This window comes from Microcaecilia unicolor, chromosome 9 (genome assembly GCF_901765095.1).
Source record: "Microcaecilia unicolor chromosome 9, aMicUni1.1, whole genome shotgun sequence".
Lineage (NCBI taxonomy): Eukaryota > Metazoa > Chordata > Amphibia > Gymnophiona > Siphonopidae > Microcaecilia > Microcaecilia unicolor.
In genome coordinates this window covers 163,148,993-163,173,088 of record NC_044039.1, presented here as the reverse complement: position 1 = coordinate 163,173,088, position 24,096 = coordinate 163,148,993, and the positions used below count along the sequence as shown (strand labels likewise).

General features: G+C 46.0%; 2 protein-coding genes across 4 annotated transcripts in view; both read left to right on the top strand.

Moving 5' to 3' along the window:
• Window positions 1–11,694, top strand: part of L2HGDH (L-2-hydroxyglutarate dehydrogenase) — a 73,912-nt gene extending 62,218 nt beyond the window's left edge. For both annotated transcript variants that reach the window (XM_030215335.1, XM_030215336.1), the window contains exon 10: window positions 10,960–11,694. In XM_030215335.1, the coding sequence (XP_030071195.1) occupies window positions 10,960–11,158 (199 nt within the window). In that variant the 3' untranslated portion in view covers window positions 11,159–11,694. The remainder of the gene's footprint in view (window positions 1–10,959) is intronic.
• Window positions 11,695–18,877: 7,183 nt separating this feature from the next.
• SOS2 (SOS Ras/Rho guanine nucleotide exchange factor 2) overlaps window positions 18,878–24,096 on the top strand; it is a 330,826-nt gene continuing 325,607 nt past the window's right edge. For both annotated transcript variants that reach the window (XM_030214043.1, XM_030214042.1), the window contains exon 1: window positions 18,878–19,606. In XM_030214043.1, the coding sequence (XP_030069903.1) occupies window positions 19,520–19,606 (87 nt within the window). In that variant the 5' untranslated portion in view covers window positions 18,878–19,519. The remainder of the gene's footprint in view (window positions 19,607–24,096) is intronic.

Below are 24,096 nucleotides of genomic sequence, written 5' to 3'. Positions count from 1 at the left end.
TGTACTTAAAATTGTACTATGACTGACGTGGGCCCTCTTTTTAAACTTTGTTGCTTTTACTATTTCTTTTTTTAATAAGAGAACTTGTTATGTATAAAATAATTCTATTACAAAAATACAGTAGAAGTCCAGAAATCCAGACTGCTCAGGTCAGTATGGATTTTCTGTATTCTTAGGCAGTACTTTTAAAATTCAAATTTAAGGAAGAATAAAGAGATAAACAGGCAAATTTTGTTGACTTATTCGTCACTCTTCCCCATCCAGCATCTCTGTCTCTCTTCCCCATCCAGTGTCTCTGTTCCCCCTCCAGCATCTCTCCTCCATGGGAGGGTGCCCAGAGGCCTGAGCCCAAAGGGGGGCCCAAGGCCCCCTTCGCTATGCTTTCCACCCTCCCCCACACACGATACAGCATCTCTCCCTCCGCTCCTGGCTGTGCCCGCAGCTCTCACCTGTATAGAAGTCTTCTGTACTGCTGTGCTAGCGGCATCCTAATTTACAGGCTGCCTCCGGCCTGCACCAGACCTTTCCCCTCTATCCCATCCTGCCCCTTCTGATGCAGCTTCTGAATGGGTGAGAGTGAGTGCGAAAGAGAGTCACGGGCAGGGCTGGGAGTGGAAGGAGAGACGCTGGATCATATATGGGGAAGGGGGTGGGAGAGTGTTCTGGATACCACAATACTTTGGGGTCCAGATTCTTAGATGGTCCGAATTTCCAGCATCTTGATTTTTGGACTTCTACTCTGTTAAAAAGAAAATACTTTTTTTTTTTATAAAGTCTAATCTTACTTTGGTCTAAAAGAGAATCAAGTTAAAGCACCATACCTGCTGCTGAAGAATGCTAAGACACACAGTGCCTTGCAAAAGCGTTCACATCCTTGTGTATATTTCACATTCTGCTGCCTAAAAAATACAATTGAAAATGCATGAATGTAGGAGTTTGTTTCACTGATTAACACAACATACTCTATGCTTTCAATGTGAAAAAATTGTACTGAAATATTCAAAAATTAATGTAACAAGCCAGAGGTTTGATTTATCTAACTCTTCACACTCCTTGACTTGGTACATAGTAGAAGTCCCCTTTTGCAGGAGTAACAGCCATGAGTTATTTAGAATAAGGGCCTACAAGCTTTGCACAATGGGATGGTAAGTTTTTGCCCATTTTTCTTAGCAGAATGGCTCAAGCTCTTTCAAGTTGGTTGAGAATCATCTGTGGAAAACAGTCTTCCAAGTCTTATAACAGATTTTATACTGAATTCAGGTCTGGGTTTGGATAAGTCCCCTCAGTGACATTCACTTTTTTTCTTGCTGATCTCCCTCAGTTGTTGCTTTTGTTTTGAGTCTAAGATCATTGTCCTGCTGAAAGGTGAATCTTCTCCCCAGTCCTAGTTCTATGGCAGACTGGAATAGATTTCTTGCCAGAACCTGCCTATATTTTTGCACTGTCCATCTCTCCTTCAGTTCTTTCAAGCCACCCTGTCCTTTTTGCTGCAAAGCATCCTCAAACGTAATGCTGCCACTTCCATGTTTTATTGTAGGCATGGTGCTAATAGGGTGATATTCTGTGTTTAAGCCGTAAATATCATTTTGGTATAGATAAAAACACAGAATCATATCCACTTAGGTCTCATCAGACCATTAAACCTTCTTCCACATGCATGAAGTGTCCTCTAAGTGTTTCTTTGGAAAATAGTTTGCACTACTTCATACAGTTTTCCTTCAGTAGTGGCTGCCGTCTTGACACTCCCGTTTGTCAAGTAATCTTGAAATTGTTGAACAGTCAACTTTTTCCTAGTCTCTGCCGGAAACCTCTGTAGTTCTTTTAAAGTACATTTTTGCAAGATCTTTGGGTGAGGTGGATGATTTGCTGGTGATGATGTGGGTGCCACAGGCTTCCCTGACCCATGTCCTTTTCCATCTTCAGAGATATGCAGAAGTTTCAGGCCTTATAGTTAATTGTGGGAAATCTTTGACCATGAGCCTCCAGGATGGTAGGGAAAGACGTTGGCAGGGCGAGTTTTCTTTGGTGTGGATGGGGGATGCAACCAAAATGTTTGGGCTTGATGATTCCCAGACATTTAGTTTGGTTTTATGCCCTGAACCTCTGTCCATTATTGCGGTCTATGAAACATTTAATAGAGGCCTGAAAAGCTTTACCCATATCCTTGAATGGTAGAATCTGGTTGGCTTTATCCTTTACAGACTTTGGCTTTTATTTTAAAAAGGAAAGACTTGAAGTGGAATAGTATATGCATCACAGGTCCTCAAATAAAGAGGGAGCATCTGAAATATATAAAGCCATTTAGGCACAATCATCCTATATAATAATTCTCATCTCCAACGCTGCCTGTGTCCGTGGCTTTCTTCGGAGTTGGTCTGCTAGGCTCGGTAGATCAGGCTGACGTCACACGCAGCACTGACCAACCGCATGATAGCAGCACGAGGCCACGCCCCCCCCCAAGGTCGCCGCCGCTCACCCCTCCCTTCTATCTTGATTAATGGGATGCGTACTACCCCATTTGCTATCTCTCAGGTTATAGGGCAGGGATGCTCCCTTTCTCACCTGTTACTTCTACTCTCCATGGAGCCCTTGTTACACGTCCTGAACATACCCGAGGTGCTTCCGGGGGGGTACATTGGCCATAACATTAAAAACCTTGCATTTGCGGATGATTTACTGGTGGTGTTGACTAACCCTCAGGACGCTCTGCCTACCCTGCTTTCTTTACTTTGTCAATTTGGTCACCTTTCAGGTTTTAGGCTCAATCTTCAAAAATCCTACGCGATGCCAGTGACAGCGGACATGCAGGCAACATGGGAGGGGTTATTTCCTTTAGCACAGGCAGAGGGCCCCCTCAAAGATCTAGATTCCCCCAGACTTGTCTATGCTCTACTCTGTGATTGTCACTCAATTGCTTAAAGGAACTAGCACCAAATTACAGGCGTGGAGTGTGTTACCCCTATCCCTGTTGGGGCGCATTTCATTTTAATATGTTTATTGTGCCTCGATGGTTACATGTGTTTCAGATGTTACCATTGTTCCTCAAGGTTTCTGATGAAAAATGTTTAACCTGATATTTGCAGAGGTTCTCTGGCAGGGACGGAGGGCGCGCCTTCTACGATCCTGAAAATCTCCTCCATCTTTCCCACTGCAAAGGTGGTCTGGCAATGGGTTTGCAGACATCATAGTTTTTCATGAAAAGTCACACCTTTTTTGGCCATCTGCAGGAACCTGGCCTTTCCACCAGGACAGCATTATTCTACTTTTTGCGGGTGGCACCGATGAGGAATAATTTATTTGCTCCAAGTGGTGATGGGAGAGAGGCAAATTAAGTCTTTCCCTATCATCAAGCCGATCAATCCATAGACTGGTGGGTTGTGTCCATCTACCAGCAGGTGGAGATAGAGAGCAATCTTTTGCCTCCCTATATGTGGTCATGTGCTGCCGGAAATTCCCCAGTATGTTCTCTATCTCAGCAGGTGTGTGGTCACACAGCAGCAGCTCTGGCTAGGTCTCCAAGCCTAATTGTTTAGGTTTTGTTGAGTACCTGGGGTTGAGGGCTCTTCGTGAGCAAGTGCAAACCTGGTGGTGCCAGGTCCCTCCTTTTCTCCCCCCTCCCGCTGGCTCCATTAAACAAACAAAAACTTTTTTTTTAAACGTTCAAAAAGGACGTCCATTCGCAGCTGCTCACTAGAACAAGTCGTCGCTGCTCGGAGCAAGAAGCAGGTAATTTTTACCTTTTACTAGCGGGCAGGGGGTTCCCCAAACGGTCTCCACGTGGCTATGGCCTCAGATGGCAAGGGCGCGAAAAGACGCTCCCCGGAACGCGTTCGCGCGCCTAGCGGGGAAGCGGGGGGATCGAAGGTAGAGTTGCCCTTTTTGGGCGCCCTTTCGGAACCGGGAGAGTTCACAGGTTTTTCCTCTGGCGCGGCGGCCTTTCCCGCCTTAGGCACCCATCCCCCGCTGGCCGCCCTCCCAGTCGTGACCGGCCACGCGGCTCGGTCGGCTTCTTCTTGGGCCGCCCTCGAGATGAGAGACGTTAACAGCTTGGTCGCCCTTGAATCAGGTGACAGTAAGAAGTCGGCGAAATTAAAACGCCCTTCTTCCTGCGCGGCTCCTCTAGGGCTGCGGCACAGGCTGCAGAAATGCACAGACTGGGGGGTTTCTCCCCTGAGTTCATTTTGCTGCTGCATCAGGCCTTTCTTATGCAGAACACTGCCCCTGCCCACCTCTCTGATCGGGGTGATGAGGCCTCTATGCTTAAGCGCCCTCGGGTGGATCTTCCACCCTCGGGGGACTCGGTCTACTCTGATGTGGATGACGGCAGCATGTCTGAGTTCTCCCAGAGATCCTTAGCGGAATCGATGGAAGAGACTGATCCCCGCTTGGATGGAGCGGACGACCCCTCTGCAGCGTGGCTTTTTCGCTCAGAGGATTTGCCCAACCTGCTTGTGCAGCCATGAGCATTTTGAAGAGTGCCTCTCCGGAGGAAGGCTCTCTCTCAGCCTCTACTGGCTCCGCCATTATGCTGGGAACGAAGCGCCCGCCTAGAACCTTCCACGTTCATGAAGCCATGCAGACCTTAATTTCAGCGTAATGGGATGCCCCTGAGGCGAGCCTGAAAGTAGCCAGGGCTATGTTCCACCTGTACCCCTTTCCTGAGGGGGAATGGGAAGCCTTTGTCTGGCCCACGGTAGATTCCTTAATCACTGCCGTGACTAAGAAAATGGCGCTGCCGGTGGAAGGTGGCACTGCCCTGAAGGACGCCCAAGACAGGAGAATGGAGGCGGCCTTAAAGTCGTCCTTTGAGGCGGCCGCTCTGAGTTTGCAAGCCTCGGTTTGCGGCTCCTACGTGGCTAGGGCGTGCCTGACTGTTTTGCAGCGGGCTTCCCCCTCGGACCCTTCCTGGAGGGCGGAATGGCCGACCCTGGAGTCGGGTCTGGCCTACTTGGCAGACTTGCTGTATGATGTTTTGAGAGCCTCGGCCAAGGGCATGGCTCACACAGTCTCTGCGCGGCGGTGGCTCTGGCTGAAGCACTGGTCTGCTGACCATGCCTCTAAATCTCGCCTAGCCAAGTTGCCTTTTAAAGGCAAGCTGCTCTTTGGGGACGAGCTGGACAAGATTGTGACGGAGCTTGGCACGTCCAAGGGCAAGAGGTTGCCGGAGGTCAGGACTCGGGCCGGCAGTGCCCGTCCTGGTTCCTCTAAGGGCCGATTCCAAGAAGCCCGTTGGTATCGCCCGGGCAAGTCGGCCTTCTCTGCCTCCGCTTCCTTCAAACGGAACTTCTCCCCCAAGCAGCATTCCTTTTGTAGGGACCGCCGTCTCGGAGGTTCGTCCTCCGGCCCGCCCCCAGGGTCACGTGCCCAATGACGGGGACCTGGTCCATGGCCCAGTGCAGATAGGAGGAAGGTTGTCCTCGTTTCTGGGCGAGTGGACCAGGGTAACTTCAGACGCTTGGGTTCTGGAAGTCGTCAGAGACGGCTACAAGCTAGAGTTCTGCCGACCCCTAAGAGACGGGTTTGTAAACTCTCCTTGCAAGTCTCAGGTCAAAGCAGCTGCCATGCAGCAGACTTTGAGCAACCTGATCCGCCTGGGCGCGGTGGTCCCGGTGCCAGTAGATCAGCTTGGCAAGGGGCGCTACTCCATTTACTTTGTGGTACCAAAGAAAGAAGGGTCTGCTCGGCCTATTCTCGACCTCAAGGGAGTCAATCAAGCCTTGAAAGTTCGGCACTTCCGGATGGAGACCCTCCGCTCCGTAATAGCTGTAGTGAAAAAGGGAGAATTCCTGGCCTCCCTGGACATCAAGGAAGCTTACCTACATATTCCCATCTGGCCGCCTCATCAGCGCTTTCTGCGCTTTGCAGTGCTGGGCCGACACTTCCAGTTCAGAGCCCTCCCATTTGGGTTGGCTATGGCTTCGCGGACCTTCTCCAAATAATGGTGGTCATCGCGGCCTTCCTCCGCAAGGAGGGAGTGCAAGTCCATCCCTATCTGGGCGACTGGCTGATCCGAGCCCCTTCCTATGCGGAGTGCGGGAGAGCTACAGACAGGGTCATTGCTCTTCTGAGCTCCCTGGGATGGATCATCAACTGGGAGAAAAGCCAGCTGCGCTCGACTCAGTCCCTGGAGTATCTGGGAGTTCGATTCGACACCCAAGTGGGCAGAGTGTTCCTGCCGGACAACCGGAGCGTCAAGCTTCAGACCCAGGTGGGCCAGTTCCTAGCCTCCTCTACTCTTTGAGCTTGGGACTATGTGCAGCTGTTGGGCACCATGACGGCCACGATGGAGGTAGTGCCTTGGGCCAGGGTTCATATGAGACCACTACAGCACTCTCTTCTGCGGCGGTGGACTCCAGTCTCGGAGGATTACGCCGTACGCCTTTCTTTGGATCCAGCGGTGCGAAAGACGCTGAGCTGGTGGCTGAGGCCAGGCAAGCTGTCCGCAGGAATGCCTCTTCCGACCCCGGAGTGGGTTGTCGTCACGACGGACGCCTGCTTGACGGGCTGGGGAGCCCACTGCCTGGGACGGACAGCGCAGGGGCTCTGGTCTCCTGCAGAGACTAAATGGTCCATCAACCTCCTGGAGCTCCGAGCCATTCGGTTGGCGCTTCTAGAGTTTCTCCCGGTACTGGAGCCGAGGCCTGTATGGGTCCTGTCGGACAGTGCCACGGCTGTGGCCTATGTCAATCGCCAGGGAGGCACCAGGAGCGCCCCTCTAGCCAAGGAGACCATGAAGCTATGCCTGTGGGCGGAAGCGAATCTGGAACAGCTGTCGGCGGCCCACATTGCGGGAGTCATGAATGTCAAGGCGGACTTTCTCAGTCGCCATACCTTGGATCCCGGAGAGTGGCAACTGTCTGCTCGGGCGTTCTTGGACATCACGAAACGCTGGGGCCGGCCGAGCCTGGATCTGATGGCGGCCTTGGCCAATTGCCAAGTGCCGCGTTTTTTCAGCAGAGGACGGGACCCTCGATCTCTGGGAGTCGATGCTCTTCTCCAGCAGTGGCCGGCACGGGAGCTTCTCTATGTGTTCCCGCACTGGCCCATGATGGGCAGGGTGCTAGGCTGGGTGGCAAAGAATCCGGGCCGGGTGATCCTGGTGGGTCCGGATTGGCCCAGACGTCCCTGGTATGCGGACTTAGTCAGACTCTCGGTGGACGGCCCTCTGCGGCTGCCAGCGGAGCGGGGCCTCTTACATCAGGGTCTCGTGGTGATGGAGGATCCCTCCCCCTTTGGTCTTACGGCCTGGCTCTTGAGCGGAAGCGGCTGAGGAAGAAGGGCTTCTCAGACAAGGTCATCGCCACTATGCTGAGAGCGAGGAAGCGCTCTACTTCCACCACTTATGCCAGGGTTTGGCGTACCTTTGCGTCGTGGTGCGAGGCAGGCTCTGTATACCCTTCACTGCTCCAATATCTTCAGTGTTGGCGTTCCTGCAAGAGGGGCTGGAGAAAGGCCTGTCGCTCAGTTCGCTGAAAGTCCAGGTGGCGGATCTCAATCTGGTGCTACGGACCTTGCAGAAGCCGCTCTTTGAGCCCTTGCCAAGGGCATTGCTGAAGAACCTGACGTTGAAAGCAGTCTTCCTGGTGGCTATCACATCAGCCAGAAGAGTTTCCGAGCTCCAGGCGCTCTCGTGTAGAGAACCGTTCCTGCGATTCACTGAGGCAGGAGTATCGATTTGCCCAGTGCCTTCCTCCCTGCCCAAGATTGTTTCTTGATTCCATGTGAATCAGCAGCTTTACCTACCCTCCTTTCGTAGGGAGGACTACCCAGAGGAGTACCCTGCGCTCAAATACCTGGATGTTAGACGGGTCATCATCAGATACTTGGAAGTGACCAATGATTTCCGGAAGTCGGATCATCTGTTCGTGCTGTTTGCAGGCCCTCGTAAGGGTCTGCAGGCATCTAAGCCTACGGTGGCACCTTGGGTCAAGGAGACGATCGCTTCAGCTTATGTGGCGGCAGAGAAGATTCCGGCTATTCAGCTGAAGGCACACTCTACTAGAGCACAAGCAGCCTCGATGGCGGAGTCCTGATCTGTCTCCTTGGAAGAGATTTGCAGAGCAGCTACTTGGTCGTCGGCTCATACCTTCTCACGACATTACCGCTTGGATGTGGCTGCTCGGGCCGAGGCCCAGTTTGGGGCTTCAGTTTTGCGTTCAGGGATTTCCATGTCCCGCCCTGGGTGAGTACTGCTTCGGTACATCCCACCAGTCTATGGATTGATCGACTTGATGATAGGGAAGGTAAAATTATGTATCATACCTGATAATTTTCTTTTCCTTAATCATAGCCGATCAATCCATAGCCCCTCCCAGATATCTGTATTGTTTGTGTTCTGGTTATATTTCAGGTTCAAGTTCAGTCTTCATTTCCTGTTCAAGAGGTCTTCGTGTTCAAGTTCTTCCAATTGAAGTCTCTTCAAGTTGAGATGATTTTGTGTTACAGTGAGCTGCTGCTTCCTCTCCCCCCGTTTCGGTGGTAGCTGGATTGATAACCAAATTATGCCGGCGCTCCCTCCCGCTTCGTGCGGCTGTAGGGTAGCTTTGTATCCCTCCCGCTTCGGCGGTGTTAGGGTAAGCCAGCTCCTCCTGCAGTTGCGGTAGCAGGATAAGCCAGTTCCCCCCACGTCGGCAGGTGTGGTTTCCCACCCACAGCCCCGGCGGTGGTGCGCTGGAATATTTCCCCTCCCCCGCTTCAGCGGTGGTGAGCTGGGCAGAGTGTCCCTTTGTGGGTGTAATTCTCTAAGTGCTGAGTCCTGCAGATGGAGCTTTGATATCGACATACTGGGGAATTTCCGGCAGCACATGACCACATATAGGGAGGCAAAAAATTGCTCTCTATCTCCACCTGCTGGTAGATGGACACAACCCACCAGTCTATGGATTGATCGGCTATGATTAAGGGAAAGAAAATTATAAGGTATGATACATAATTTTACCTTTCCTGCCCTCCAAAAGGAATTTTCACTGCCAGCTACTGACCGCTTTAATTATATTCAGTTACGTCATTATGTTGCCAGCCTACCTTGGGAAGATCTTGCAGAAGATGGTCAAGAGGAACTTGTTACAGCATATACTCTGGGGGCGCAGCAAAATGTGCCACTTTCCTTTCATCATCTGCATCTCTGGGACATGATGACAGAACTTAATCACAATTGCTTAGCTGCCCTTTGAAGCACAGATCTCTCCATTTTATTGTCTGCAGCATCATTTAAGGCTCACATTTTATCACTCTGCAGAGGAACTATAACTTTTTCCTATTGGGAACTACAATAGAAATGTGATCTTCGACTTTATGTGGCTTCTCGACAGGCATTTCATATGGGGCTGTCCTCCACCGGCTCCTGTATGAAATGTGGTATGCATGGAGTAACATTGGGACATATGTTCTGGACATGCCCCCAGCTTGTCACCTTTTTGGAGGACAATTTTGCATCATATCTCTCAACTTTGGAAACTGCACTCGCATTTAGATCCCCTGCTCCTTTTTGATTGACCTTGGTTGAATTCACCAGTGCCCTGAGGTATGAAGAGCTTCGTTTCTAGATCAACAATAGTGGCCAAGAGGATCATTCATCTGGAGTGGCTCACCCCACACAGACCCTCACTTCAACAGTGGCATGGCCAGATGATGATTCTGCTAAGCATGGAGCAATTGGGGATCCAAGATATCACTTCAACCAGGGGGAATCAACTCCAAAGGATTTGGTCTCCATTCTGGAACACATCTTCCACAGCACATAGTCGTTTGCTGAATTTATGACTTTCTTGTCCTCCTCTTAAATATAAGTGGTACTGGTTCTTGGAATGGTGGGTGGAAGGATGGGAGGGGTACTTTGTATTGATGTTTGATTGCTGTTTATGTTTGTCTTTATGCTAATTGCCTTAATAAAAATGATATGAAACATAAAGGTAAAACAAAATAGGAGTAAATACTTTTTCACTCACAGAATAGTTAAGCTCTGGAACTCTTTGGAGATGTGGTATCAGTGGTTGGTGTATCTGGGCTTAAAGTTTGGACAAGTTCTTGGAGGAAAAGTCCATAGTCTGCTATTGACATAGACATGGGGAAGCCACTGCTTACCCTGTGATTGGTAACATGGAATGTTGCTACTATTTGGTATCTTCCAGGTACTTGTGACCTGGATTAGCCACTGTTGGAAAGAGGATACTGGGCTAGATGGATCATTGGTCTGACCCAGTTTGGCTATTCTAATGTTCTTAATGCCTAACTTTTAGGCGCAAGGATTTACACCAGCTGAAACCCTGGTATAAATCCCCACGCCTAAATTAGGCACAGATCGGACGTATTCTGTAACTACAGACAAATTCTTGGACCACCCATGCCCCCTTTTCAGATCCACACACTAGAATTTACGTGCGCATCTTTATAGAATACGCCTAGCAAAATGTGCATGTAAATTCTAATTGTTGTCAATTAATGTTGGTAATTATTAGCACCCAATTATTGTCACTAATTGGTTTGTTTTTCGGGGAAATTGGGCATGCGCCCAAATTTCCTCACGCAATTTTGACCACCATATATAGAGTCCGGGGGATGGTCTATATTTATCTTATTATAAACTTTGTTAACGCAGTTTTTGGAAATGGGATCAATTTGGGGTTGCTATTACAAAGGGTGTTCTTTCACATTAATAGAATATGTTCAGTATATCAGTAAAACAAACTCCTACTTCGATGCATTTTTTAAGCAGCAGAATGTGAAAAATGTACAAGGGTGTGAAGACTATAACAAGGCACTGTATATTTATATATTATTTGTCCTTCAAAGAAAAATAGTTCAAATTAAAAGCTGTTTTCGGTCTCATTTTCTGTATGCATCCCTCCCCCATTCTGTTTACATTCTATGCATCTGTTGAAGGCTATTGCTCTGTAAATCTGTTGCTTCTGTCCCCAAGAATTAACCTCTAGTTCTGTGTTCTTTGCCTTAATTTTCTAGAGGCCCTTCCGGAGTAAGAGCCCAAGCCCTGGACGGCAATGGCAACCTGGTAGATGACTTTGTGTTTGATGGCGGTATCGGGGCTATTGCAAGTCGGGTTCTTCATGTCAGAAATGCTCCATCTCCTGCTGCTACCTCGTCCCTTGCAATAGCAAAAATGATTGCAACTGAAGCTGAGCAGAGATTTGAACTGATTTAAAGGGAAGATTAAGCTGTTTATAGAAGAATTCTACTTTTAATGCTACTTTTGTATGACTAGTTTTCAAATAAAATGTGTAAATTATGCAGGTAAATTGGGATCTTTAACATTTCACATAAAATGCAAAGACCCATAATTTCTAAATATGCAACACCAGTCTAAAGTTTATTTTTGTGTTGTATATAGTAGTTTTGAGTTCATTTGTAAATTAATTCTGTATATTTTATTCTATATATTACCTAAATGTTGGCACCCTCTTTATAGAATTATTCCTAGAGTTAGACAGTAGCGCTGGACTTTATAGGAAAAAGTCAGTAGGGCTATAATAATTATACTAATGCAAACAGCAAGTATACTTTCTACTGCTATGACAATTATCGTGCCATACCTCTTCTCCACTTACAGTGCTGGATGAGCTGCAACAGGGATTATAGTGGGGACTCACCAGTAGCAGAAAAGATGGTCTAGTGATATTAAAAGGGGGCCAGTGAGACCTGCATCGGCACCTCATGTACTTTTATGCATGCATGCCCCTGGACAATTTTATAAACTCTGTGTGTGCACTTATGCTGTTTTATGTGCAAAAAAATCTTATACAATCATGGGCGTATCTGGACTCCGGCGGTAGGGGGGCCAGAGCCAGAGGGCATATTTTAGCCTCCCCCGCCCCCCCTCCCCGCCATTGCCGGACACCCCCCTCCCTTCCCGCTGCCAACCCTCCCTCCCCGCCGTCGCTTACTTTTGCTGGCGGGGGACCCCAACCCCCGCCAGCCGAGATCTGCTTCCTCCTCCGAGTCCTACCTTTAAAAATATTTCTTCAGCTGGCGGGGGACTCCAACCCCCGCCAGCCGACCCGAGATCTTCTTTAACTTTCTTCTATCTTCGTCCTCCGCGTGGCCGACGTGTTGCTGCTGTTGTGCAAAGCTGAAATCCAGTTTCGGAGTCTGATGTCGTCAGTCAGACTCCGAAACTGGATTTCAGCTTTGCACAACAGCAGCAACACGTCGGCCACGCGGAGGACGAAGATAGAAGAAAGTTAAAGAAGATCTCGGGTCGGCTGGCGGGGGTTGGAGTCCCCCGCCAGCTGAAGAAATATTTTTAAAGGTAGGACTCGGAGGAGTAAGCGGATCTCGGCTGGCGGGAGTTGGGGTCCCCCGCCAGCAAAAGTAAGCGACGGAGGGGAGGGTTGACGGCAGTAGGGGGGCCAGGGCGAAATCTGCGGGGGCCCAGGCCCCTGTGGCCCCACGCAGATACGCCCCTGTATACAATTATCTCCAAAGACTCTACTATGTGTGATGGATGAATATTGACAATTGAAGTGTATCAGAAGGAAAATGGCAAAAAGTGAAGGACATAAAAGCTGAACTACAACAGTTTTAAGAGATTAGTATTATCGTAACTATAAAAAAATAATATATTTTGTGACATAAGACGCTTTAAAAGGGTTATCTGGGTAAACTGTAACAGAGCGAGGGACCCTCTTCTTGAGGATCAAAGAGTGATACAAAATTGTGAAAAATGTTGATGTTTTCAAACGTATGTTCCCTGAAACTTTACATAGCTACCTCATTCACTCCTCCTTTAATACAACTTTTATACACTGGGACAGGGGTGGGTAACCATGGTCCTCAAGGGCCACAACGAATTTGTATGAGATCTATTTGCACAAAATGGAAGTAGTACTTGCAAATTAATCTCATACATATTCATTGTGGAAATGTTGAAAACCTGACTGGAATGTGGCCCTCAAGGACTGGTGGTTACCCACCTCTACTCTAGGAGTAATTGTTTGCAACTTCCTTTTTGTCCTACCAACATATAGCAAATTATATGGGCAATATAGCACAAACAACATTAACCTCAGTGCAGTAAACTAGTGTCATGCAAATTTCCACTGTGGTAAAAAGTGTGCATCCTCAGAAAAACACAACACACACTGAGGTGGTAATATGCATCGGTTTCTCCTGAAGAGAAAAAAAAAGTCTCCCTTCCTGTTAGTGCAAGAGCAGTAATTGGCTCATTTATTGACAGAAAGGGAGACATTTTTTTTTAGTTTCAACACTTTTTTATTGACAAGTCAAAATAAACATTTGCACAAAGATAAAGACCATGCAAGAATAACATCTGTCATCAAATTTTAACCCCCCCTTTCCTCCCCCACCCCTTACTATTTAACATAGACCGGTTCCCGGGAGAGAAAATAATGTTACTCATTTACACACAATCCTCAACCAGAAACATGTTCAAGACCAAGCCCCAAGAAACACACCCAACATAATACATCCAATTCCCAGCAAGCTATTATCAACTCCCTCTCTCCCCCCATCCCTAATCCCAAGACAAAACTACAGTGCGTCTCACTGGCAGCTAATGTAAAAGTGTCCCTTACACAGCAACTAAAGAATAATAAAAAAAAGGGACACATAACCCATTGCAAGCAGTAAGTAAGCACCTACTATAACTGGAACTAAACTCCTCAATAAATCCCTCCCCCCTCTACCTAACCCTACAAATCCTATATAAAGGTACCTTCTGTATCATTCCCATACCTAGAAGACAAACAAGCTCCAATTCCCAGGGATCAAAGAGAATTAACAATCAGACTTCTGCCCCGAGTGTGCAAAGATTGTATATATGGCCCCCAAATGTCAAGAAATTGCTTTCATTGCTTAGAACATCCTGACGCTCAAAAAGCATGAACTCATGTAATTTATTCCTCCAATGCCAGAGGTCCGGGGGAGAGTCGCTAACCTATGGACTCAAAATGAGCCTCTTACCAATCAAGCAAGCCTTACAAGTCAGTTACTTAGCCGGCCCACTCTGCAATGCAAAAATCTCATCAGTTGAAAATGTTCAAGATCTGAGAATCCATTTTTTTTTTATTCCTGCCACAGGAAAGACTGAAAATGGCAGTAAGGTGAATGTCTGCCTATGCCAAGAAACTCGCCGTCTGTTGTCTGAAGAGAAGACTCTTCTTTCCTGATTGACGGATGACATAGGCCACTGCCATGGTATTGTCCGATAGAACTATCACCTCCTTGCTAGCCACTAGGGAACGAAACTCCTCCAGAGCTACAGAAATTGCTAAATCGAAGGAGTGGAAAATTGCCCAAAGAAACCACAAAACATGCGGGCTCCCCAGCCGCAGAGACTGACGATCGCTAAAAACTGTCCACTGTGTATACTGAAAAGGCATACCTGCAGTGAGATTTGACAACTTGAACCACCAGAACAGACTGCTGCGCTGCTGGGAATGCAGAGACCACGTCAGCTGAAGGAATTTCGACCGAGAGGAATATGTGGATAGGAGAGCTGAAGGGATTCCGTCCGAGAGGAATATGTGGATAGGAGAGAAAATTAGAAAGACCTCCTGAAAGGTCTGGCCCAGGAAACTACCTCTATAATCGCTGCCCTGGAACCGAACCTGAATGTAATGTCAAACATAAACACGCGACCTAGAAGTAATCCTTGAATCTGAGACCGCAGCTGGAGAACTGTGACCTGGGGAAGAACAAACCTACGACCGCATGCCGTGTCAAAGGTAACCCCTAAATAATCTAGAGACTGCAAAGTAATCAGATAGCTCTTGACCACTCTTACTAGCCAACCTAAGAACTGCAAAAAATAAGGTACCACTGGGTCTGAGACCTGCTGACTCTCTTGATAAGAAGACTCCCTGAATACATAGTAACATAGTAAATGACGGCAGAAAAAGACCTGCATGGTCCATCCAGTCTGCCCAACAAGACAAACTCATATGTGCTACTTTTTGTATATACCCTACTTTGATTTGTACCTGTCCTCTTCAGGGCACAGACCGTATAAGTCTGTCCAGCACTATCCCCGCCTCCCAACCACCAGCCCTGTCTCCCACCACTGGCTCTGGCACAGACCGTATAAGTCTGCCCAGCACTATCCTCGCCTCCCACCACCGGCTGGCTCTGCCACCCATTCTCGGCTAAGCTCCTTAGGATCCATTCCTTCTGAATAGGATTCCTTTATGTTTATCCCACGCGTGTTTGAATTCTGTTACCGTTTTCATAGCCAGTCATCTAGATACGGGAAACTAAAATTCCCTCTTTCCTGAGAGCCACTGCCACCAGGCAGTACCAAAACTTTGGAGAAAATGGAAGAGGCTGTAGCGAGACCAAATGGTAGGGGCCGAAACCGAAAAATGGTGTCCCAGAACTGCAAACAACACAAATGTTTTAGAGACCGGTCCTATGCAGATAAACTTCCTTCAGATCGAATACCGTTAAAACAGTGTCCTGCACGAACCGCCACTATGACGGCTCGACACTTGTGACTTGGAAAGCATGATTGACGGACTTGCGATCCAAAATAGGACGAAGGAAACTTCTCCTTCCTGGGAACTACAAAGCCAAAGGCATAACGACCGTGCCCGTACTGTAAGAAGAGACTGGGCAAATAGCTTGAAGATCTGAGAGCCTCTGTCAAATGTCTCCTACCACGCCTGCAGTGCAGTGATAGCAACATGTAGCCTATAAAAAGACGTCTGAACGAAACTTGGCAAAGACTAAGGCATAGCCTCCCCACTGGACAGAGGAAAAATAGACCCTCCTGAGCTGCAGAAAGTGTAAACAGGAGTCCTAAACTACAAAGCCTCACATTATAGCGTTAGGTCCTAGGCTACTGGCCACATAGGAACAGATAGCGAATGTCATCTACATATTACTTCTTCACCTGAAACCAGAGAGGTGAGAAGAACAGAAAAAAATTAAACATGTACACATAGAAAATATGTGATACACGAAAAAGAATAGAATTGCCAGAATTGGCTATAGCCCCTCGATAAAATACCAACCGCTGCAGTTGCACAATATTGTTATTTATACCATTTATACTATAGAAACAACTGTTACGAGAAGAAATATATATACCCAAGAACAATTCATACGAGATAGAAACTGCCTGTGGCTGCTACTGCTGCAAGGATATTCCCAGTGGCTTTTGTCTTTTTTTTTTTAATCTAGCTACTGTTACCACTCTTATGATGCCTGGTCCCCCTTCCAGTGGTGGGCCTGGACTGCTCCTGCTTAGCTTGCCACCTGCACCACACTGCAGCTGCCCTTTTTTTTTTTTTACAGAAACTGCAGCTAAAAGAATGCCTGACTGTCACCCCAGAGGCTGTCAAAGAAAGAAAAAGAAAAGAAAATAAAACCTGTCAAGCCTCTAATTGAGATTCCAGGCACAGAAGAACTATTATAAATATCTCTAATAGCTTAAAGAGAAAAAGAGAGAGAGAGAGACTAATGGGCTCACCTCCTGCCTGCTGGAGACTGAGAAAATACTGAGGCTAGGGTCATATGGCCAGGGCTCTCATTGGCTCTCTAGTCTTAGAATTTTCTCAGTCTCCACCTGCTGGTAGGCGTACACAACCCATCAGTCCAATCCTGGTCCGGAGGAATGTTAAGGAACACTTATTACAAGAAACTCAGCAGAGATTTCAGGCATGGGAGGCATTTCCAATATCCTTGCTGGGTAGAATAGCTCTGTACAACATGTTTGTTATTCCAAGGTGGTTGTATGTACTTCAGTCGTTGCCACTATTTTTGAAGATAAAAGATGAACAGAAGTTGAATAAACTGTTAAGGGGTTTTCTCTGGAGGGGGAAAAGAGCACGCCTCCCATTGCTGGCGATGCAAATACCAGTGGAATACGGCGGATTGGGATTAATAAGCATGAGAAACATAACAGTAGCAAGTGGTATGAGACATGTCAACGACTGGTTTCGCTCAACTTCTGATTATTTTAACACATCATTGGAACTTCAACTTCTACCTAATGTACATTTTAGTAATCTCTTACATGTCTCTGGTGGTGCAATACCAAAATTATTGAAATTATTGCCTATCATGACCACTGCTAAAGCGATATGGAAGTGGGTGTGCCGATTACGTTTTTCACCAAAGGTGACACCTTATTTGTCAATTTGTAACAATCCGGCGTTCTAGCCGGGTTGTTTCTATCCTTCTTTCCTCAGGTGGCAAAGAAATGGGATGGTGTATTTGCTACATGTGGTGACAGCAGAAGGCAAACTTAAACCCTTTAAGGATTTACAATCTGAATACTCAATCCCTTCCGGAGAAGTCTTCCACTATGCTCAGCTGAGGCATTATGTTAGCACTTTACCATGAAGTGACCTGGCAGAGGATGTTTAGTTCAAGCTCTCCGCAGCTTATTCTTTAGAGGCACAACAGAAAGTGTCACTCTTCTTTCATCACCGACACTACCCCGGAACTAAACTACTTGTGGTTGCTTAATGCATGGAAGGAAGACATTCTGCTATGGCTGACAATGGAGCAGCTGAGAGCACACGTACTGGCCATCCGCAAATACTCGACATTCTCCACGCATTGGGAAATGCAATATAAATTTGTCCTCCGGGCATTTATTTCCCCACGCCGTGCATTTTATATGGGAATGTTGCCGTGGGGAACATGCCCGAAGTGTGGAGCAGAAGGGGCCACTTTGGGACACATGTTTTGGACTTGCACAGGGATTGTAAAGTTCTGGAAAGACATAATGTCACAGGTGTCTGGAATGTGGAAGGCGAGGTGGCATTATGATTCAGCACTCTTGTTTGGGTGTCCCACCTTAAGCTCACCTTCTCCAAGTAGTTTGAAAAGATTTATGCAGAAAGCTATTATAGCTATTTTGGCAGAATGGATATCTAACAGCTACCCCACAGCTCAACAATGGAGAATACGGATGATTACTTTCCTAAGAATGGAGCGGATGGGAATACATGACTTTGCCTCAGCAGGAGGGGAGAAACTACAGCAGTGTTGGAGCCCGTTCTGGAATACGACTCCTGTGGCAAGGAGCCCTCTGTTGAACAAATAGACCTCTGAGACACTACTCACTGAGGGCCAGGCACAGATGCCTGGAAAATGTTGGTGTGATATTCAGTTAAAGGGAATTTGGGGTGGGAGGGGTGGGGTTTAGGGAAGGAATAGAGTCAGAATTGTAAATGGTAAATGCAATAATTTGAAGACATGTAACTTGTGGTAATGTTTGCCAATAAAAATGATTGTTACATCATCATAAATAATAATTTGTATGATTTAAAAATGTGCTTTATTAATGGTTGTTATTGTTATTCACTGTTTTTGTCTGTATTAAAACCAATAAAAACAATTAACTGTAAAAACCAAAATCTAGAGGATGTGTCCAAATAAAATGAGGAGCGAAACAAAATCGTGGGCAGGGCAACCTTTGAGTTTGTTGCCATAGATGCCAACTCTGTAGGTACAGTAAGTGCTTGAGCACTGCCAAAGTCGAGCAAACTTCTTCACTGTGTTCAGACTGAGAAGGGTAATATATAAAGAACTTACCCCCTCCACGAATTATTTTGAAATATTAGCTCTCTTACCTTCCACGAACCCATGTTGGAAAACAGTGGAATATTCTGCTGACTGAAAAGTAACTCAACAAAATGCAAATATATACCTAGTCAATCTACTGTCATTATTTACATTTGACCGCGTGTGCTGTAAAACTATCTTTTTGTTATACCGTATTAATCACAAACCGCAGCTCTTGCCAAACTGCCATACACTATTTCAAGGCGAGGCGCGCGGACCTATAACTGTTGGCTCGTGCCGTTTGCGCGTTTCTAGTTCGCAAGTGCGACCAGCCGCGCGCGCACACACGCACACATATACTGTACTGCCTTAACCGCGATTGGAGGACGACTATAATGAGGTAGAGATAGTGAACGACGGAGATTTGTGGGGAGCGGTTCTACGCGCGCGTGGAGACCGGAGAGGAAAAAAAAAATGAATGCACGAGTCGTGGGAGTCCGTAAGCCCGAGCCGTAATATGCGGCAGGCAAAGCAAGCGCCTTGACAGTGTGCCGCCGGCCCCACAGCGCAGCTGCCAAAAGTGTGTTAGGGGGAGGCAGGCGGGCTAGAGAGGCCGCTGTGTTCAGCACGGAAACCTTCGCTCTTCGGGCTCCGGAACACCGGGCACGAATGACGTGCGTCTGTGTGCCGCCGTGCTGTGGACGAGACAGAGCAGAACTCGGATCAGCCCCTAAGCCTTTTCTCAGGATTTCGGAGGAGGAAGGGACGTGATTCGTGCACCGTCATGGACTGAAAGGTGGAAAGAAAGCGCTTAAATGTTATAACACCTCGGAAACTTATTAAAAATACATATTGGAGAATAAGGGGAGAGAAAAAAAAACCTCGATCCGGCGGCCCTGCAATCTTGCCGGGCTCTGCCCCTTCCAGGGAAAGCTTTGCAGGCCGGTGGCGGCCCGATGCTCGCCCTCGGTAGACTTCGCTGCTGAGGGAGGAGGGGGCCGCCGGCGCTGATGCGGCGGGGAGAACCGGGACCATGCAGCCTCAGCCACCAACTTATGATTTCTTCAGTGAGGAGAACAGCCAGCGATGGCGGGGCCTCTTTGTACCTGCCTTGCGGAAGGTGGGTGCCTTTTGCTTCACATTTCTTTGCCGAAGGAGAGCGGCCGAGTTTAGACACAGGAGAAAGGCGAAGTAGGCCAGGGGGGGTTAGGAACCTGCCTGAGCCCCTGGTAAGGGTATGTGTGTCTCCAGCATCGCAGGGTCAGTATATGTGGGAAAAAAGTCTGACAACAGACCAGGAGAATCATCTGGAGATCTGCAGCAGGCTGGCAATTGATGTAAAATGATCCCAGTTTCTAGTACTCCCATGATAGCAGGAAGCTCAGGAGAGCATGCATCAGGAAAGAGGCAGCCGGGATGCAGTGAGAAACCCGAATCAGTTACTGGCTGTATTATTAGCGTCCTTGAACAACGGACTCTAACGCGTAGGCCTTGAGTTATTCTCTTTCCCTCGGCTCCTGGCTAGGGTTTGGTGGGGGAACTTGGCACAATCTGTTTACTGTTGGATGCATGGCATGCATAGAGAGAAGAGTAGACAATCCCGATTTTGCTCACTGATGAACGGGACGGGTTCACTTTTATACAGATGATGAACTCAGGCACTTCCTGGAAGGACATGTTAAGTAGATTCTGTGAGCGAATCTGAAGCGTGAATGAGCAATATTGTTCAAACTAGTTTTATTGAATTGTTCTCTCTTACGGGGAGTAAGGAACTGGGATTATTTAGGGTCCTTATTACATAGTAGTAGTAAATCTTAATAAACGATTTGTTTTCCCTATGGTACTTGCTACCCCATGGACCGCTTGTGGGATGCAAATTGTTTTGCAGTGTTTATTTGAAAGATAGGGTTTTGGTGTGTGTAGTTTTCTCAGTGAGTAAATAGTGAGGCATACTCAATCACAGTATTTCGAAGAGCTAATAATTTAGTCTTTCTAGTGCAGTTATCCGGCAGGTTATGCATGTGAAAAATAGTCTCTCCGACCCTCAAATCCTATTGAAAACCAAGACAGGGAATACTGTTTAACATATTATGTTTAGCATTTACTGCTCTTAAGCTGGATGCACCGGCCTATTTGAAGAACATCTTAAGGCGTATGTTCCAGCAAGACAACTGCATTCAGCATAATTACAGTTATTGAAAAATTAATGGGGGTGTAGATTAAAGCGAACTGAGGGGCCCCACATGACTAAATACACTCGCGCTTAGACAGTTGGGGGTTGTCGTTTACTAAGGTTAGTTCATGTTATCTGCCACAGGACTTATTTTGTTCCTATTGGCCCTGTTGCAGACAACTTGTGCTGACCTTTAGTAAAAGACTCCCTTGGTTTGTTATGGATTATTTAAAAGAAAACTTAAAGCTTGCTTTTGTAAATGATGTTTTAAAGTAGTTTTTCATAAGTTTGTTCTGGAAAAATAGCTTTTTAAATTGTGACTTGCCTTAAGACATTTTGGATGAGGTGAGTAATCAGATAATAGTAAAGTTATATGGGTGGATTTTCTCACTGTGTAATACTCTGGTATACAACGGCTTGTGAGTCTTTTTTTTTTAATGCGCTTTTCCCGTGTTTTTAATAGGGTTTGCTGACTTGTATGGTTTCTGTGTTTTCTTCATGATTGCACATGGTACTTGTGCTCATGGGAGGATGTGTTGAAAGTTGGTTTCCAACCCCATAGTGCAGGGTATCTTAATTAAAATTGCACAGTTCAGGAAACTGAGTACTATGGTGAACTTCCTTCTGCTCTTCTTGGACTGCTGCTTTCTGGTCAGTTATTTTGGGATGTGATACCCTGAGACTGCTTTCTACCTGGGAAATGCAAGAAATTGAATAGGTTTAGGTTTGATTTGTTTTTATTTTCCCCATGGTTATTATTTTCAATTCCAGGTATGCCTAGTACCCCAGATAGAGAAATATTCTTACTGAGAAGAAGAGTGGCTTATCAGTATTTTGCCAAAATGGATTTTTTAAACTGTATTTAGCTTCTCTGTATCAGGGTAGTGTGGTGTCTGGTAATACACGTGAATGACAGACTGAATCTGCCCTGAAAGTCATTTGGAAACAACACAAATGTCAGTCTGCAGTTTCACTCGTTGCCAGTCAAGATGGGTCTTAACATCACTACATGACTGTTGTTTTGTCCAGTCCTTCCATTATAGAGTCTAGATAGTGTAGATCCTTTTTTAAAGCTTTTTCTGTTTTTGTGATCTTGGTGGTGTCCAACATACATGAAATTGCACAGAATTACAATAGATAAAAACAACTCTTCATTTTTTTGGAAGTCTGACATTTTTCTGTTTCATTATTATGGTCAAACGTTTTTTATTAATTTTTAGTACATAACGATAAAGCAGACATCCAACAGGAAAACATTAAAAAATCATGAGGAACAATATTGGCAAAGTTTGGAGAGAGCTTGGATTCTTCTGACTCTTTACCATGAGAATCAGATACAATATACCCTATCCCCACAGACCTATCTTTCACCCTCCATTCCCTCCCTTCCAGGTCAAATTAGTGGTGTCCAAATGTACAGTCATACAGATGGTAATCACAAGTTCAGTTCGTTAAGGATAAGACTGCGTAATCAGGGTGGTAAGTATTGAATATATGGACCCCGAATTGCCCAAAAGTGTTTTTTACGTTTGGTTGTCAGACAGGCATCATGAGATTCACTGTTGTAGGATGCATTTCTTACCACTAACACTAGCTTTATAAAACAGTTTTGTCTCTCATCTTGTAAGTGGGCCACAGTGTTCCAGTTTACCAAACATGATTACCAGTTGCAATGGTACAAGGGTCTTCCCCAAAAGGCGCTCCAGAAATGTTGAGTTTGTTCCAGAATCTTCATTTCTGTTTCATTATTAATGGATCAGTTTTATTAGTGTAGTGACATTTTGCCCTTTCCATGTAAAAACTTTTATTCCTTCTTTTTACACAAGTGTAATTGCTGTATTTTAGTTGTATCTGAACAGTGCTCTTGTCACTGCTTTGTCTGCAGTTAGCTTATTCATTGTACTCTAGGTTGCACCTCTGTTGATTATGGATATTATTACACTACTGTAATTTCTCAGATTTTTTTGTGTTCAATTATTGTAATTTTAAAATGATATATATTTAATCAAACTTTGATAGAGAAAGGAGAACATCACAATACAAAAAACAAGCAATAATTACATATAATCAGGCAAAAAATAACTTAGGACCTCTTTTATCAATTTGCATTAGTGTCTTCCATGAGGCAGTGCTGACAGAGCTCATTATAAATGAATGGGCTTTGTTGGCATCACCGCACCGTGAGCTGTTAGCGCGGCTTGATAAGATGCCCATACTGTGCGTCAGTAGAACATAAAGAAGGGGGAAAGAAAAATAAATAGGAGGAATTCTACAAGATAAATTTAAGAAAATCAAGCATGATACAAATCCCAATACATCACACGCCCACAAACTGAGGCCACTCATGACTACGAGCCCATAATTCTCACTAAGGGTTTCTTTTACAAAGCTGCACTAAAAGTGGCCTTAGCGCACCCCTACAGGGGTCTTTCCCATGCGCAAAGGCCATTTTTAGCACAGTCATCCGATTTTCTATTTTCTGAATTACTGGCCATGTGCTACTGTTGCTATTAGCGCACAGTCATTAACAAAAATTAGCACGCGAGCACTTACTGACACCTATTTTGTAGGCGGAAGGGCTCACATGCTAATCCTGGGCTAATCAGTTAATGCATGGTAATGCAGACTTGTTAACTGATTAGTGCATAAATGCCCACTCTCCGCCCCTCCCAGATACTTCCATTGTGAAAAAAAGAAAACATATTTTTTTAGCACGTGGTTTATGTGCGCACATTGCAAAATTACCGCAGCATACTTCAGCATGTCACATGGTAAGCCCTTTTAAGCTGCAGTAAGCATGTGCTAGTGCTTACTGCAGCATAGTAAAAGGACCTTAAGGCTTTCTTTTTACTTTCTAAAAACAAATGTAACTGGGATGGTTCAACAGAAAATACTTTTTAAGTATTCCAGATCACAAGACATTTACAAGGCAGTCTAACATGCATCTGTAGACCTAAGCTCAAGGCCTCCTGGCATAACTTAGAAAAAAAGTCTTTCTTTTTGTCTTGTGTAGTTTTACAGAGACCTGTGGGTAAACTCAGGCTTTCGGTTACAGAAAATCTTTTCCTTATCTTGCTCAATGACTAATGCAAAAAAAGCTATACCAAATTCCTGTTGAAGAATATTAGATGCAAATGGGAACAAACTCAACATGTATGTGATGTTATATTAATAAGAGACCTCAGAGTGTCAAATGAGACGTAATAGGGTTATTTCTTCTTTTATTAACTCTCCAAGTCACATCAAAGTATAAGCCTCATGAGAAGCTATCTTTCACATTTCATATGCTATCACTGGGCTCTCATATTTGCAGTTCAAACAAAAATGTGAAAGTGATTGCAATAACTTAATATAGCACTCTGTTAACTAATTTTCACGTATATGTCTTTATTAAATAATAGATTTAAAAGGCAGACCCTAATGTCTATCACTTATCA